We start from the raw sequence: 17,982 nt of genomic DNA on the forward strand, positions 1-17,982 counted from the left end.
TTTACTCCTCTCTTTATCTCCCTCCCTCTCTCTCTCTCCCCCCCTCTTTCTTTCCCTCCCTGTTTTTATATACAATTCTTTGAGATTTGGTCATTTGGAACCGGTTTCCAAAAAAATTGGTAACAATAAATAGTACACTTTATAGCATTTCCCGGGAAATTTTATCCCTATTTTATGTATAATTCTTTGAGATTCAATCATCAATTATTTCCCGAAAAAATAAAAAAATTAAAAAAACTCGTTTCCAAAAAAATCGGTAACAAAAACTGTATACATTATGGCGTTCCCCGTAAAATTCTACCCCTACTTCATATATAATTCTTTGCGATTCGGTCAATTAATTCTCAAAAAGTTGGAAAAATTTCTGATACCTATTTCCAAAAAAATTGGTAACGAAAAATTATACACATCATGGCAGTCCCCGAAAAATTCTACCCCTACTTCATATACAATACTTTCAAAACCAGTCGAATAGTTTAAGAGTGCATAAATTTTTAAGAGTACATTCATTTTTATATATAGATTTTTTTAATTTTTTACCCTTATTTTCCTTCCTCAATATCCATTTTCTTTAGATTACTTTCCATTTCTATATATTTCTTTTTCCATATATTTCTTTTGACATTTACTAACAACTGACATATACTGAGTGAAATTATCAACTTATCTATATAGAATGTGAGAAGCCGATTAACTTGAAACTTGGTGACAATTATGAGTATATGTTCGGCTCGAACTTCTGAACTCGAATTTCTGAGCCGAACATATACTCATAAATGTCACCAAGTTTCAAGGGTAAACCAAAGGATAATGTCGCTGCCCTAGATATAGAGGTCGATGTTGAATCTTAATAACGCGAAAATATACGACGATGCGCCGCGTAGTATCTATGTCATTTGTCTGTGTTATGTTCTAAAGTTGCTGCTTTCACATATTATATGTCAAAACTGATAAATCAGTCACTTCAATTCGTGACTGTCGCAAGCAATTAATTATTTAGTGAAAACTTATTTAGTGCCACGTTTGACGTTATTAAATTTCACAGTCAATACTACTTTCGGATACCGATTTCCAAAAAGATCGGTAACGAAAAACTATACAGTTTATAGCACTCTCCGGGAAATTCTACCCCCACTTCATATATAATTTTTTGAGATTCGGTCAATTAATTCCCGAAAAATTTGAAAAATTTCTGATACCGGTTTCCAAAAAAATCGGTAACGAAAAATTATACACTTTATAACATTTCCCGGAAAATTATACCCCCGTTTCATATACAATTCTTTGAGATTCGGTCAATTATTTTCCGAAAATTAAAAAAAATTAAAAAAACCAATTTTCAGAAAATCGGTAACAAAAAACTATACACATTATGACACTCCCCGGGAAATTCTACTCCTGTTTCGTATATATTTCTTTGAAATTCGGTCAATTATTTTCCGAAAAAAATGAAAAAATGTCGAATACCGGTTCCCAAAAAGATTGGTAACAAAAAATTATATACTTTATAGCACTCCCCGGAAAATTCTACCACTGTTTGATCTACAATTCTTTGAAATTCGGTGAATTATTTCCCGAAAAATTAGAGAAATTAGAAAAACCGGTGTCCAGAAAATCGGTAACAAAAAACTATACACATAGTGGCACTCCCCGGAAAATTCTACCCCCATTTTATATACTTTTGGTAAAAATTCGGTTCAGGGGTTTGGGCTGGGCGTTGATGAGTGTGTGAGTGAGTCAGTCAGTCAGGACATCTTCCTTTATATATATAGATTTGGAATGAGCGATTATACTTATAGATATGACATTTCAAAGAAATCAAAGTAAAAGAAATATTTTTTTTTTTTACAGAAAAGTATATTTTTCTTCCGCTAATAATTGAGAGAGATTAACGAGAAAGACTTTATTTTATAATCGATTACAATTGACTATCATTGTCGTCACAATTCGACCATTGGTTTTGGTTGGATTAATATTTGTCAATTTACCGTTGACCTAAAAATCGATATTTCCATCTTATTGTTAGTATTATTTAGTCAACTTAGTCAACTAGTCAACTATGTGTTATTGCAAAAAATATTACCATATGTCTCAGTGGTCAAATTGGTTCGAGCCCTACACGGAATGATGGAGGTTCCAGGTTTGAACCCTGGTTGAGGTAATATTTTCCGTAATTAGCGTACGCGTGGTATCCGAATATTTGGTTTTTACAAGGAAATAATGTAAAATCAATGTTCCCCACATTTCTGGGATGTAAGACTGTTTTGACGTAGAACTACGTCTTTCTTCGCGTTGGGTAGGGGGTAATATCGAGTGCACGATGCAACGAAAACATGGTAGGAGGTATGCAACAAAAACCTGGTAAGGGGTAACATCAGGATGCAATGAAAACATGTCACACTTTGAATGTTTATATCTTCAAAACTATTAATCGTAAAATAATAATTCACATCTCATTTTAAAGCTTAAGAAGTCCCATTTATGATAAAACAAGTCCGAACCCTCCATTTTGACGTAGAATTACGTCTTTGTCGACAGTAAGGGAGGGGGGGTAAATCCAAGCACAGTCTGCAACGAAAACATGTCACACTTTGGACGTTTATATCTTCGAAACTAATAATCGTAGAGTAATAAATAAGGTGTCATTCGATAGCTTATATAGTCCCATTAAGGTTGATATTAAATTTGTCGTCGATTGGTGAAGGGGATACCGATTTATGTCTAAATAGAGTATAAAGTTATATAGAATGTTATGTATTCTTATATAGAAAGAAGGTTGGTATTGAATTTGGCGAAGTTTGTTGAAGAAGTAACCGATTAAAAATCGGTTTACCATGAAAAAACCACTAATTTATTTTAATAACCAATTTTCTTAAGTATATTAAAATTTCAATGAATCAGAAACCTCATTAAAGTACCAGTATTGAATTTGGCGTCAATCGTTAAAGGAGTTACCGATTTATGTCTAAAAAAGTGAAGTTATACATGTAATCTTAAAGGAAAGTTGGCATTTACTTTGGCGAGAATCGGGGAAAAGGTTACCGATTTCTGCAAGAAATTTATACTTTCTTGCGACGAAAACATGCAACACTAATATTTCTCGAAAAATATTAAAGGAATTTTAGCTGAAGGGAGGATCCTGGGAGGATTCTGTATTGAATTTGGCGTCAATCGTTGAGAAAATTGGTTAATAAAGTAAAAAAGTAGTTTTTACTGTAAACCGATTTTCATGAAACCAGTACTAAAATTTTTTCAAAAAACAAAGCTAAATCTTTAAAAAAATTTAAACGGGCACGGCAACAACTGTGACGCAAACAACAACGTAGAACTACGTCAACTGTTACTATTTCATGTTGAAGTATTCAGCGAAGGAAAGTAGACGTAGGGTTACGTCAACTGTCACTATTATTCAGTGAAACAGTTGACGTAGTCCTACGTCTACTTTCTTTCGCTGAATACTTTAACATGAAAGTGACAGTTGACGTAATTCTACGTTGTTGTTTGCGGCACAATTGTTACTGTGCCCGTTTAATTTTTTTCTTGTTTATGTGGGTCCCAAACAACAATTTTTTACGGTCAATTAATGTTCCGCAGGGGGGCTAAAAATTGGACTTTTTTAACATCCTCCTTTAATTATTTAAATTACAATGCTTATGTATAAGCTTCAAATTACATGAATTTATAATGACTTAAACCCATGGTCGAAACGTCTTGACAATTAATCAGAAAAAAACCAATGGTCAAATTGTCACAACAAATTGTAGTCAATTATAAAAAAAAATTTATTTTTTTAATTTGCAAAAGGCATATCAATGGTCCTCGCACAATTTATATACGAAAAAACTATTTTCGGTCAATATTTTAAATTTGTGATATGTTGTAGTTCTTGTTTCTCTAATGACAAGCCTCCATCAACATTCTATTATTTTTTAATTATAAACATTTAAAAATCTTTTAAAAAAAAAAACCGTTCGTTTGTCTACATGAGTTTGCATTTGTGTACTTGCCCGCATCTGTGTATCAAGAGGTACACACAGTTATCTCGCGCCAAGTGTACGCGCCAAGTGTACGCGCAGCGAGAGACACAGACCAATCTTTACGCAAACCGTTGAGTTGAGAGACACTTAGATTATTGTTGTGTATGATACTTTCTGTTATGCAAACTAAGAATCCTCCATAAGAGTGGAACCCCTTTTCTCTCTCTAGAGTCAGTCTTCTGCCTGCCTTTGTTAATAGCACAACAAGTGCTGGCGTGTTAAATAAAGTACACGATCAGTGCGTGTGCCACAATTAATTCCCTCATTCACCTAAATACACGGCATTTGGTGTCAGAAGTGGGATCTCCATAAACTCAAGAGGGATACGAGTGAATTTGTGGCGAAATCAGTAACTAAGTCTTGATCGCTACGTGAATCGAGAGTCAAGGATCCAAGGTGGAGATCCCCCAGAGTTATTGCAAGCGGACACAGGCTGCGTTCCAAAATTCACTCTAGTTAACTAAAATGCTATAGTGTACGTGACGTAAACTATAGATTTTAGTTACCCAAAGTATCGTGCGGAATATACTGACAATAAGCATGATGGTATAGCGCCATCCAATCGTCTGCGGCACAAGCAACGGCCAATGTAGGTACCACAGGCAGGACATCTGCGTCGTCGCAGTCCCCTAAGCCACCATCGCTTATGGTAAGCGAATACCGATCTTTGGAAGAATCTTCAATTGAAGATTATTTTAAGAGATTCGAGTGAACTCTTCACTTGAGCGTATTTATCGGCAGAGAACTAAATAATGCGCTCAAGTTCTTATGTAATTAGCCCGGGGCTATCAGAAGACCTAACCTATCACGAAATACGTTTGACATTAATTAGCCATTTTGACCGCGCAAGAAATAAATATGTAGAGAGTATTAAGTTCCGGCTTATTGTACAACAAAAGGGAGAGAGAAGCTATTGACGCTTTTGCACTGCGTTTCAGACAGGGCTCCGCGCACATTACGAATACGACGAGTTCCTCGATAGGAAGCAGTTGATTGAACAATTTGTAACTAACTGGTTAATTTCTTGACGCACCGCGTAATGTACGGCACTGACCGCGAATGTTCTCACGAGGATAATGTCAGGAAGGATGGCTAGGGAGAGACCAGAGAAATATTCAAATAAAGCTTGGAAAGTGAAACTTTATTCGCGCCTTCGATACAAGCGTCCGATCGCCATCGACGCTGTACAACGACTCCCCGCTTGCCGGGCGTTGCCGACCGCTAACGCTTCTCGTCCCAAATCCACCAATAGGAGCTCTTTATCTCACGCTATACCAATCCCGTCGCTTCTTCATGCGCAGAGCGCTACGGCGCAACTCGGTATCTCAAGCGACCAATCATGTTACTCTTAGCCTACACAGGCACGGCGCGACATTCGACAGATCGGAAACGATCAAAATCTTACAAATTTCTCCATGGGCTCTTAATACGTGAAATATGTGACGAGATCGTTGCATAAAACCCATATATTTTCGCAGAAGCATACGAAATTGCGCACACACTTGAAGTCACGCGCAACGTCAGCAATAAGGTTAAAGTTGCCGGAGCAGGGACCACATCCGAAGCCGTGCATAAACTGGAATACGCACCTTCACAATTCAAGCGACAGAAGAAGGGCACACATCAAAAACCACAATCACACGAGCGTAACGAGCAAAGAAATCCGCGTTTTCAGCGACAAGGTGACAAACGGAATTCCGAGAAAAAAGAACGTACTGCGCAAGCTGCGGTAGATCACACGCTCGTGACAAGTGCAAGTTTTGTGATGCTGTGTGTCATAACAATAAAAAAGGGCACATTGCCAAAATTTGTAGGTCAACGAAGTAAATTCTAGCTTCTGCGGAAACAACGGATCAGGTTGCAACTGACACTCAATCGGCGTCGCGGGTCGACATTATGCAACGTCTGAAAAAACTCAGTGAAATTAACAGTGATACTACATCTAAACGGATGCCGACATTAAAAATTGATGATCGAGATTTAAACATGGAATTAGATATACAGGCGCGCCTTGCGGTATTGTGAGTAGAAAAACTAATTATGTTCAATTAAATCTAATTGCCTTATTCAAAACAGATAGACGTTTTGCTAGTTACACAGGGCACCACATCAGCTGTATCGGACGCCTACCCGTGGAAGTTACGATGGGTGCGACTTCACGGAAACTAGATCTTTATGTCATTGACGGTAATTTTGATTCTCTATTTGGCAGGGAATGGATCTTCCAATTTGCTCAAAATCAAATTCAACGAGCTTTTTGACGCGTCAGATTTTATTCACACGATAATCACGACAACACTTGACCTCCGTGAAAAGCAACAGACTCGTTTAGATCAGTTTTTAACAAATTGTAAAGATTTATTTAGTACGGTACCAGGCAAACTGTCGAAACCACCAGTTTCTGTTTACTTCAAACCAGGAGCGACACCCGTTTTTGTCCAAGCATGTAAAGTACCGTTGGCATTACGTGATGCATACGCTAAGGAAATTGACGCTAAAATAACATCAGAATTCTACGAAAAAGTAGAAGATTCTGAATGGGCTTCTACAACGCACATAGTCATGAAGAAAAATGTTAAATTGAGAATTACAGGTAAATACAAGCTAACATTAAATCCACGAATTGTCATTGACGAACATCCTACCCCGAGGCCAGAGTATCATCTGTTTAATCGAATAAAAGGTGCCAAGCTTTTTTGTCATTTAGATATTACCGACGCGTACACGCACCTTCCGATTGACGCAGAGTTTAGTCAAGCATTGACATTGAACACTCCAACACATGGTCCGTCCAAAACTGGTAATATATGGAGCAGCCAACATCCCGGCAGTGTGGCAACGCCGTATCGAAACAATTCTGGATATCCCGAATGTATCTGATGTGTTTTTCAATGACGTAACGGTGTCTGCAGATAACTTTGATAGTCTTTTGTTAACCCTTGATATAATTCTTCAACGATTGAGGATCAACGGTCTGAAACTGAACCGTGATAAATGTGTTTTCGCTACCCCATCGGTGGAATTTTTAGGCCATAAAATTGACGCCCAAGGAGTGCACAAGTCCGATAAACACATTAGAGTGAGCCATCCACGCAAAGAGAACTTCAGTTATTTCTAAGAAAAGCAATATATTACGGGTCTTTTATTCCAGACTTGTCTAGTAGGAGTCATCCATTTCGGGATATATTAAACACACAGTCTTTTCAATGGACGGCATCGGCGGAAAGAGCATATACAGACATCAGAAACGCGTTGATATCGTTTCAGGTCTTAATGTCTTACGACCCGCAATTACCATTAGTACTAGCTACGAACGCTAGCAAAACAGGTCTAGGAGCGGTACTATCCCATCGGCTTAATAATAGTTCTAAACGTTCATACGTTTACGCAAGCGTAAAATGACGCATACGGAACAGCGTTACCCACAAATTGACAAGGAAGCACTTGTCATAGTAGGGGCTATTAAGAAGTTTTTCCACTATGTATACGCCCGCCACTTCACATTGATAACAGACCATAAGCCTCTTACGCAGATCTTTCACCCAGAGAAATCTCTTCCTGTACTATGTATTAGCAGAATGGCGAACTATGAGGATTACTTATCTCATTTTGACTTTGATATTGTATATAAACCTATGAAAGCCAATGTGAATGCCGATTATTGTTCCAGAATGCCTTTACCTTTTATGATAAATACAATTCACAAATTATCTGTCCGGGAAGAGGAAGAGATGCAGTATAATGATGAATTCGATCATTTTGTTATGAACCAGATAAAGCAGTTACCGGTGCGAGCGGAGTACATTGCAAGTGAAACACGTAAGTATCCACACCTAAGCAAGATAATTCAGATCTTGGAAACAGGTCAGTGCCTTGCTCGTTTCGGATACAAAGCCCCAGAGACAAACCACACACTATCGAGAAACTGTTTACTCTTGGAGCATCGAGTTATTATACTGCCATCATTGCGGTTGGCCATTCTCGCAGACCTGCATGCAGTACACATTGGCATTGTCAAGATGAAGGGCCTAGCTCGCTCTTTTGTTTTCTGGCCAGGCATTGATGCAGACATTGAGAACGTCGCCAAAGCATGCACTGAATGTGGGAGGCATACACCGCCAAAATATCGTAAACATCACTGGGAATATCCCAAAGGACCTTGGGAACGGATCCATATCGACTACGCGTCCTAGTTACAAACATGATGATACTTGTTGTTGTAGACGCTTTCAGCAAATGGCTGGAGGTGAAAGTTACGGTTCACGATGTCAACCGCAACGATCGGAATTCTGGACAAACTGTTTGCTACGGCATTCCAGTTACTGTAGTCTCAGATAACGGCAAACAGTTTACATCAGCGGAGTTCAAAGAATTTCTACGAGTAAGTAAAATCAAGTACCACAAATTTACGGCCCCATATAATTTATCGACAAATGGCCAAGCCGAGCGCTACGTGCAAACGATCAAAGATGCGCTTAAGGCAGTGTCAATTACCAAGAATACTTTGCAACGCAATTTAAATAAGTTTCTGCGGCAATATCGCAAAGCCCCGCACACTACAGGGCAACCTCTTTCGCAGTTATTCCTGGGACGAAGCCTGCGTACCTGTCTCGACTTGGTGCGACCCGACGATAAAAAGTCCACGAGGATAGTGTAGCCTCAGAGTCAAGTGGTCTATTTTTTAAAACATTCTAACTTTCACAGGCAGTATACTTTCTTTCAGGTAATTCACGCAGGGACAAATAGCTTCCCGGAGTCGTCGCCACCCGCCTAAAAGACCTCCATTACCAAATCGAGTTCAATGGACGATATTTTAAGGGACATGTTGATCAAATCAGGAGTCGTCAGAAAGGTCGAAAAACTGCTGAACTGTCACGGCTTGTCCCGCCAAGTCTGAATGCAACAACCTCAGAGCGGTCACGGCGTATTTGTTACTACAAAGAAACTGGAGGGACACCACCAGTGCACTCACCGGCCGCTGTACCAGTGGTATCCCCGGCTAATGCTCCGATGCAGGGATCAACCCCGCCTGTGTCTACTCCCGCGCCGACGCCACGTCGCTCTCAGCGACCACGAAGACCGCCACAGCGATTTATACCAAGCTAAATTCATTAACAATAATAAGAGGTTTTATTTCGACTCAATTGGCTATTATATAAAGTTGATACAAACGTTACGACGTTTCGATCCTTGGTTCGGATCCTTATCAAGCAATCTACAAAGCAAATTGGTCTAAGGTCATAATTAAAGTCATATTTTAAAATTAACGGAGCAAAGTTAAAAGTAATGTAATACCTACTGATAAAAAAGAACCATCACTTTCACATTAAACCCATAAAGATTTTTGCCGAAAAAATCATAAGTGTAAGATGTAGATGTCGCTGGTAGTGACTTGAATTGATGTGGTATAAATGCGGTATAAATTGGTTTGTAGATTGCTTGATAAGAATCCGAACCAAGGATCGAAACGTCGTAACGTTTGTGTCAATAACTTTATATAATAGCCAATTGAGTCGAAATAAAACCTCTTATTATTGTTACTCTGTATTGGCGGAACACTATCATTTTTGGTAAATTCATTAACATTAACGTAACTTAAACTTCAATGGTATTTTTTGTTTTTCTTTGTTGTGGGGGAGGAAATGTTGTGTATGAGACTTTCTGTTATGCAAATTGAGAATTCGCCATAAGAGTGGAACCCCACTCCCTTTTTTCTCTCTAGAGTCAGTCTTCTGCCTACCTTTGTTAATAGCACAACGAGTGCTGGCGTGTTAAATAAAGTACACGATTAGTGCGTACCTGTGCCACAATTAATTCCCTCATCTACCTAAATACACGACAATTATCAAATCTTATAAACGGCTAAACCAATCAAGTTCTAAATGCTCAAGCTTGGGTTTGAATTATAAAATAAAAGTGTTTTTATTTTATATCTACCCAAGGAGCGCCAATGCGCGTATAATGCGCTTTAAAAGTACATTAAACTTTGCATTAAATGCGGGTCGTAAATGCACATTTAAAGCGCGTATTTGTCTCGCATTATATGCACATTTAATGCATATTATGGCAGCGCATACCAAAAAGTGCACCTACGTTCATTGATCGAGGAGCCCAATCGGACAACCAGTGAACTCTGTACTATATTCGAATGCTCACTGCAATGTTTAAAGGCCGAGAACGAAGAAAAAAGGATAAGTTGCTCAGTGTCCAGACATAAAAAGAAACGGACGTTGAATAACCTATCTTTTTTTTTCTTCGTGCTCGGTCTCTAAACATTGCAGTGAGCATTATAATATAATATAGAGTTCACTGGTTGTCCGATTGGGCTCCTCGATCAATGAGCGTAATCTTGTTTAAAATAATAGATATAATATGATCAGATTACATTATAGTACATTCAATTTCAATGTAAATGAATAAAAATCTTATTAATTTACATTGAAATTGAATGTAATATAATGTAATCGGATCATATTGTATCTATTACTTTAATAGATGCACTTTTTGGTATGCACTGCCATAATATGCATTAAATGCGTATATAATGCGGGACAAATACGCGCTTTAAATTTGGTTTTTTAAGCATTACTGTGAGTATATTCCAGTACAGTTATCACAGAAAAAAAGAACATTCTTGTTTAGAGAATATCTTTATTTTTGACATGTAAATGTTGAAATTAGATTATATAGCGTAAAACAAAGATAAATTAGAGACTTAACGGATGCGAGTCAGGCGCGGAACGTGATGCGCAAATAAAACGAAAACGTGTATTTAAAAGTGACGAACGTTTCGGCTTTTCTTTCGAGCCATCTTCAGCGTTTATTAGAAAAAGAAGATTTATTCTATTCCTGCAGAACTCGAGGTAGGAAGCTCCTTTCTTGAGAAAATGTCGTGACAAGCGAGCTGGTACGCACGGTTATAGTGGACATTTCCACTGTGAAAAAGAAACATATATTTAGTCAATCGTTAAAAGAAACAGAAAGAGAAAGGAGAAAGCTTACCTCAAGGTCTGCAGCAGTCAAAAAAGTACAATAATTAAAAGGTCGCAGTAGTCAAAGGATGAATTCGAAGAGTCGCACATTTCGGAAATTAAAGATACAAGTATAAAATAAAGTCTCACGCATGTCGGTTGGAAGTGAAGTAAGACGGCGGGTCGAAGATTCGTAGGTCAGAACAAGGATTGATAGTTATAAACAAAATAAGTAACACGGCCGGGGACGGGCAAAAACAAAGTTATAAATTATTTATGACGGATGACAAGTTTGCATGGTGGAAACAGTCGATGTCTGATTGTAAGTTTAAACTATGACGTTGTTGTCTTATGTATAAAATTTCGGAAATAAGTCGTTTATGATCATATTTTTCATGATCTAAAATTTTAAAGTTATCTCAGTCGAAATCGTGGTCATTCTAGGTTCTGTGATCAGTAATCACGGAGTGGGCAGAACTGTTCCTGTGGATGACTGCGGGGTGTTTGGATATTTTAGTTTTTAATTCTCTGCCAGTCTGCCCCACGTATGAAGTCTCGCAATCTCGGCCAGAGATCTTATAGACAACGTTACTCATTGCGGAAACCAGGAGAGCATCCTTCTGAACTTTGATAAATTTATTTACTTTATTAACGCTGTAAAATGATAATTTTGTGTCTGATTCTCTAAAAATATTTTTGAAATTATGTTAGAAATGGGTAATGGAAGACGAGGAGAGATTGTGTTGTGTGCGTCATCTAGTCGGTTAGTCGCGGTGTTAAGAATAGTGCGGTCAGGCTGTCACAGGTGGCAGCCTATGTGGCGTTGCTGCTGCGTCGCTGTAGTTGCGGATTCGCGCGCGAAAACGGCGCGTGTTGCGTAGCGCCCCAGAGACGCATCACGTTGCGGCGATGTAGTCCAGTCAAATTAGACAATTGAGCTCGGAAGTGAAGCGGTATCAATGAAACCTTTTTAGGGTTGTTGGGGGGATGTAGAAGAGCTTATTTCTGAGTTGTCGGGCTAATCGGACCGATGGGTTTTTAAGAGGGGGAGGGGGAATAAAAATTTTTGTTTTTTTTGCAATAACTCGGCGAATTTTGACCGTACATGATTTACTAGCCCCTCATTTTGTAGCTCTTTTAAAGCCCTACAATTCATTTCCTGAAGACCCTAACTTAAAATCAATATTTGTCGAGTTCTAGCGAGTCCCGAGCGCACTCGACTCGACACGCGCCGTCGCATGGCCGATCGTCAGCGGCTTCCCTGGGCTCAATTTTTAACGAATCTGAACGACTGACCCCTTGTTTTGTAGGTCTCTTTAAGCCCTACAACTTTGTCAGTAGCGGCACATTTCTATTTATTAATGGAAACAAGATAAACGCAAAAAACCGCGACAAAATACATTTTTTCCCACTTTCACCGGCTAGAACTCGACAAATATGGATTTTAAGTTAGGGTCTTCAGGAAATGAATTGTAGGGCTTTAAAAAAGCTACAAAATGAAAGGTTAGTAAATCATGTACGGTCAAAATTCGCCGAGTTATTGCGAAAAAACAAAATTTTTCATTTCCCCTCCCCCCTTTAAAAACCCATCGGTCCGATTAACCCGACAACTCAGAAATAAGCTCTTCTACATCTCCCCAACAACCTTAAAAGGGTTTCATTGATACCGCTTCACTTCCGAGCAAAAGCCTTTTTTTGTCTAATTTGACTGGACTAATGTGACCGCTGGCCCGCGCATGCGCGGGCAAGCTTGTTCGTGCGTGCAGCCCGGCGAGACGAGCATTCGAGAAGTATCAGTCGTTCCGTACGCATCTTTTACAAAAAAAAACAGTTTGGGCCTTCCAAAATCTCGCAATGAGAGACGTATTTGTTACGTTTACTAGTAAGCAAGGAAGTCAACTTATCTTCCTAACGGCAAAAGGATTACCACCATTACATACGTCAACGAGGACGTTGAAGGAAGGCGCCGACGATAATTGCCTAGCTCAATCGTCATTATTGCAAAGAAGGACGACCCGGCCATATTGTGAAAATCGGAACGCCCTTTATGGGCTTAGTCATTGCGACTATCCATCTAAAGATTATCGGCCGGAAACAAGAAAATACTCAACAAAAAGGTAATTTCCTATGCTCTCTGACAAATCATTGATCGTACAACATAGCTAACATACTGTTTAGCATCGGCTGGTGAACTAATGTTCCTCGTACAATGACGATCTTTGATTGCAAAGTGGTTGACCGGACAATGTGAGGAATACTTCCTTCACTTTTGCACAAAACGGACTGTAAATACAAGCGGTATTATGCTCAAACTAAGCTCAGTGTAATTAATATTATTTTGCTATCGTGAGTTGCAATCAGATTAACGTAAGTCATATATTTTCCTTCGAGTAAATTTGAAGCGTTGCCATTAATATTTCGAGCAAGGTCACTACGATCAAGAGACACGGTAGTGTCTCGCGCCAAGTACACGCGGAGCGAGACCGACCGTGACTCTTTTACGCGACGCGACGGGTTGCGAGTACCCGAGATCTTTATTAACGTGGCGTTAATTTACGTCTCCTATTATATTCGATTTTATGATAAATCCATTGCGTGTTGATAAATAATATTTGCGTTAATAAACGAGAAGTAAACTTCTTGATACGAACAATTAATACTTGCGTTTTACATTCAATTACTTGTGTCTTATATTCAATTACTTGCGTTTTACATTCAATTACCTTGCGTCTTACATTCAATTACCTTGCGTCTTATATTCAATTACCTTGCGTTTATATTCATTTACCTTGCGAATTATATTCCGTTACATTTCGGATTATTCTATTTTATTGCTGGAATGCATGAGTCAATAGGATATTTAAGTAAGAGTTGATTGATTTGCGATATATATATATATATATATAGTGGACTATATAATATTTCTTTCGATTATTCGTTCGCATAATAACAATTCTTTAAGAAGTATACGATTATTTGTAATAAAGTGTTTTGTGCCACACATTTCTTTATTGATCACAATCAGATTGACTTATGAATTCATACGGATTGTTTTTTATTTTGTTATCATATTTGCATGTATGATTAATTATTGATTAATTATGTCTTTTATGTGAACAGTTCTTTTTGAGACGGATTGATTATGTATTAATCTTGATTACGTCAAGATACAATTGAAAAGTTTCCACAAAGAATAAATATATTTGTGAACGAACTTGTTTGGCGCACCGCCGTGTATCATAGTGTAAATAGTAGCTAATTATAGGATCGATTTCGTGTTGTCGCTTCACATTGTTAGTTGTACGGTTCTTGTATTGATTAGTTATACCGGGTTAAATTATCGCGCCTATTAGCGAAACGTCGGTGGATCGCAATTAGTACACTTGTCGATATTCGCGCGACTCACTCGACTCGTGCTGCCCGCCCACGGGTGGCATCCCCAATTATGAGAAGAATTCGTTACTCGCTCGCGCCGTACTTCGCAGGTGCGCGAGCCGGAGAACGCCGAAGAGAGGGACTCATCAGTCGAACGTCGTGAAGCTCACACGTTACCGTTTTGCATGTGCAAACTTGGAGTGCTCGGTCGCCCATCGCAGACCACGAAGGCCTAATCGCTTGATATCCTGCCTATAGGAGACTCCTTGCTATCCTGCCTATCTGTGCCTGCTTGCTATACCTGCCTGTCCGTGCCCGCTTGCTATACCGGACTGTTGCATGCTTTCGCCTTGCACGCCAGAGATCTCGCCAACGGGAGGACGACGTCGACACCCAGGAGGCGCCGGGCAACGACACGGTGAGTCGCCTCGCATTTTTTTGATATTCGCTTGCTTGCTTCGCTTTATTCACTTTCGCAAGGGCACGGGCCCTCTGGTCCTTCGAGAAATTTTGTTGACCAATCGCAAATCCGGGGAGCGCCTCATACCCCCCCGTGCAGAACTGTACAGCTTATACAAAAAAAGTGCGATATCAATTCCGACTCAGAAAGGGATTATCTTACTAATGATTATTCTTTCGCTTTATAAATTGTACAGCCTATTTATTGTTCGATATAAAACAATGATACTAATGTTTGGTATGTAATTTTGAGTTATTTGTGATACTAATTTTGTTAAGAATACACAATCTCTTTTCGTCAACGTCCCGGTTAATGTGTCGTTTCCCATTACACGATTCATGAGTCCAGGCTTCTGCGCGAGCTTGTGCTTCAAACAAATTAACTGAAAATGGAGAAAAAAGGAATGGTAAACCATACGTTCTCCTCACATCATTGTCAAGTATCTCGTCAAAATTTTGTTTCTTAGTTTGTTTAAAAAAGAGACTTTTAAGACGTTCATGAATTGTGTTAATTGTGTTAATTCTCGAAGTAAGCTTTAAAAATATGCAATAAAAAAATGGGGGTTTCAATTGTTTTAAAGGTTTTAGAGCTACCACAGATATTTCTCAAAAAATTCAAAATTTTATAAGAAATAAACCCCTTTACCGATCATCGCCAAATTCAATACCAACCTTCCTTTAATGACACATTAAAAAAAATGTGCCCGATATTTTAAAAATTACGGAAATTTTAAAGCTACTACAACACTTTAAATACCATACACGCTCACACACAACACCTTTAAAACAATTGAAACTCTCATTTTTTATTGCATATTCTTAAAGCTTACTTCAATAATTTTCCAAAACACTATAAAACATTATTTTTTTATTAAGTACTTTTTGTGTTATTACGGAAGTTAGAACTACCACTTCAAATACCATAATTTTTTTAGAAATGTCTGTGATAGCTATAACTTCCGCAAATTTTGAGATATTTGGCTATTTCTAATTTTATTATATTTTTCAGTCTTTTCTATCCCTATTTCATATATAATTCTTTAAGATTTAGTTGATTAGATCCAGCTTTATACGCGATCAAAGGTCCATATGCGAAGTCCATATATGGACCATATAGTCTGAACTCCCAAAGTCAACATTGATTTGGCATTGCGTCGATTATAAAAACCCACTTATGTGCTACTAAGCCGATCCTCTTTCAATTCATAAAAAGGTTAATTTTAAAATTAAAAAAGTGTGCAAATTATAAACTTGCACATTGCTTCCTCATCATTACAGATCGCTACCGTTGCTCCTATTTCATTTTGCTCATCATCGCTTTTTTATAAAGCTTTCTCTATGAGGAAGCCAAACTAATAAATACTAATAATTATACATCAAATAAAATACAAGCTTTTTCATAAGAAGAGTTTTGTGAGCGAAATAAAATAGGAGCAATGGTAACGATCTGTAATGATGAGGAAGCAAGTTTCTAATTTGCACACTTTTTTAAATTGATTCGTATAATTTGTATAATCATTCATTGCCTTCTCTATTTTCTATTTAAAAATAAGACTTCTTTCCATGGACGGATCGTTGTGCCTATAAAGAATTCAAAAAGATTGTGGGAAAATTTGATTCTTGTAGCTAGTGTTTTTATGTAAAACTCTTGTTTCTCTAAGCTTGACGTAGATGCATTTTCATCAACTTCCATCAACTGAGTTTTCTCTGTCAAATTTTCTTAATTCAACTTGTGTAAGATTTTCTTCATATGACTTTAATAATTCATCAATGTTTTTAATTTTCAATTCTTTCGGAACCCTTCTTTCCAATGTTGCCGGTAATTTCTGTAATGTCTTGCGTGTGGTCTCACTTTAAATAAGGTTAAAAGAAAGGCTGTTCGAAATCAACGTATAAAGAGAGAGAGAGATTGTGTTGGTGCAGCCATCTATGGCGTTCATCTTGCGGTAAGTCGGAGCGCTCGAATGTGTGTGTGTGCGCGCCAAAACAGGGCCCGACCGTTCGAGAACGGCCGAACGCGGGCTTCCCGCGCGCTTGCGTGAGCATGTTAGGAGGGGCGCGCAGCCCGGGCGAGCGAGCAGCGAGCATTCGTCTCCCAGATATCGTGCGTGATACATCGTGCGTTATACATAAATTCGAGTCGCATAATTGCATCATCTTTTCGTAGTTAAGTCATAAAGTATTTGAGATCGGCCTATGCGTGTGCAATAAATAAGATAATTGTGAAACATATATAGATCGGAAAAGGACAACAACGATCGTCACTGAGAGGAAGCCAGCGAGATACATCCTGGCGAGCCATGCCGGCACATGGAAGGTTCGAGGAAGGCAGCTATTTTCTGGAACGTTCGAGAAAACCTATTCGGCATGAGATAAAACGCCCTTTCGAAGTCCTGGATAAACGAGGCTTTGGCTTGGTATTTTTGAGATATACTCGTGTATGAACTTCTTACGTGCTGTTATCATAAAACTAAAGGTAACCTGTTTAAATATATTTTAGTGGTAACGTTAGATATCGTCTATCGTTACGTGAGTGGAAACGTTAGACTTCGTCTACCGTTACGAGAGTGGAAACGTTAGATTTCTTCTAACGTTGCGAGAGTGAGAATCTCTCCTCTCAAGGTTACCCTTTAAACTGACAATTCGCAGAAATCACGAGATCAAGCGAAAGGAAGACTTCCTCGTCTTTTGAAAAGAGATTAAAAGTTTATTTCGAGTCTAATTGTAACACTGAGCTCAGTCTAAAGTATATTAAATAATTAATCCTTCGGTTGCAACCATTTTAGTTACAAGGAAAACGTTTATTTCTTTCTTTCATACGATTGTTTCATTATAATTGATTCTGTCATATTCTTTATCGTCTATTACTTTAATTTGCGGACATTCGTTACACTTACTTGTATTACGTACTAAATGAGAATGCGTTCTTTGCGAGATATATAGATCGTTCCTGGCATTGTAATAACACTATCAAATAACCGTTTCCGTGCGTTGTTATATAAGTTCTTATTCAATTACTTTATAATCTTCTAATAAATATCTTGCGAATTATTAGTTATTTAGTATTATGTTCATGCTGTGGTGAATTAATGTGTCAATCAAAGACTGCCTAGTACAAGATTTAGTCTAGTAAATTCAGT

The 17,982-nt window shown here is 38.3% G+C and overlaps 1 protein-coding gene and 1 long non-coding RNA gene across 24 annotated transcripts in view; one reads left to right on the forward strand and one right to left on the reverse strand.

The window, feature by feature from the left end:
* LOC143903155 (uncharacterized) overlaps positions 1-17,982 on the reverse strand; it is a 368,826-nt gene that overhangs the window by 34,924 nt on the left and 315,920 nt on the right. The window contains exon 11 of one of the 23 annotated variants that reach the window (XM_077416618.1): positions 15,033-15,225. The exons of the other annotated variants lie outside the window; for them this stretch is intronic. Coding sequence (XP_077272744.1) covers positions 15,222-15,225 — 4 coding nt within the window. The 3' untranslated portion in view covers positions 15,033-15,221. Of the gene's footprint in view, positions 1-15,032; positions 15,226-17,982 lie in introns of those variants that run through there. 23 annotated transcript variants of the gene reach the window in all.
* Positions 8,239-8,753, forward strand: LOC143903173 (uncharacterized). The gene is made up of 2 exons (XR_013258634.1): positions 8,239-8,418; positions 8,617-8,753. It is a non-coding gene; the product is annotated as an uncharacterized LOC143903173 (long non-coding RNA).

Source organism: Temnothorax americanus, unplaced genomic scaffold (genome assembly GCF_048541705.1).
Source record: "Temnothorax americanus isolate GAGA-0224 unplaced genomic scaffold, ASM4854170v1 Scaffold44, whole genome shotgun sequence".
NCBI classification, from domain to species: domain Eukaryota; kingdom Metazoa; phylum Arthropoda; class Insecta; order Hymenoptera; family Formicidae; genus Temnothorax; species Temnothorax americanus.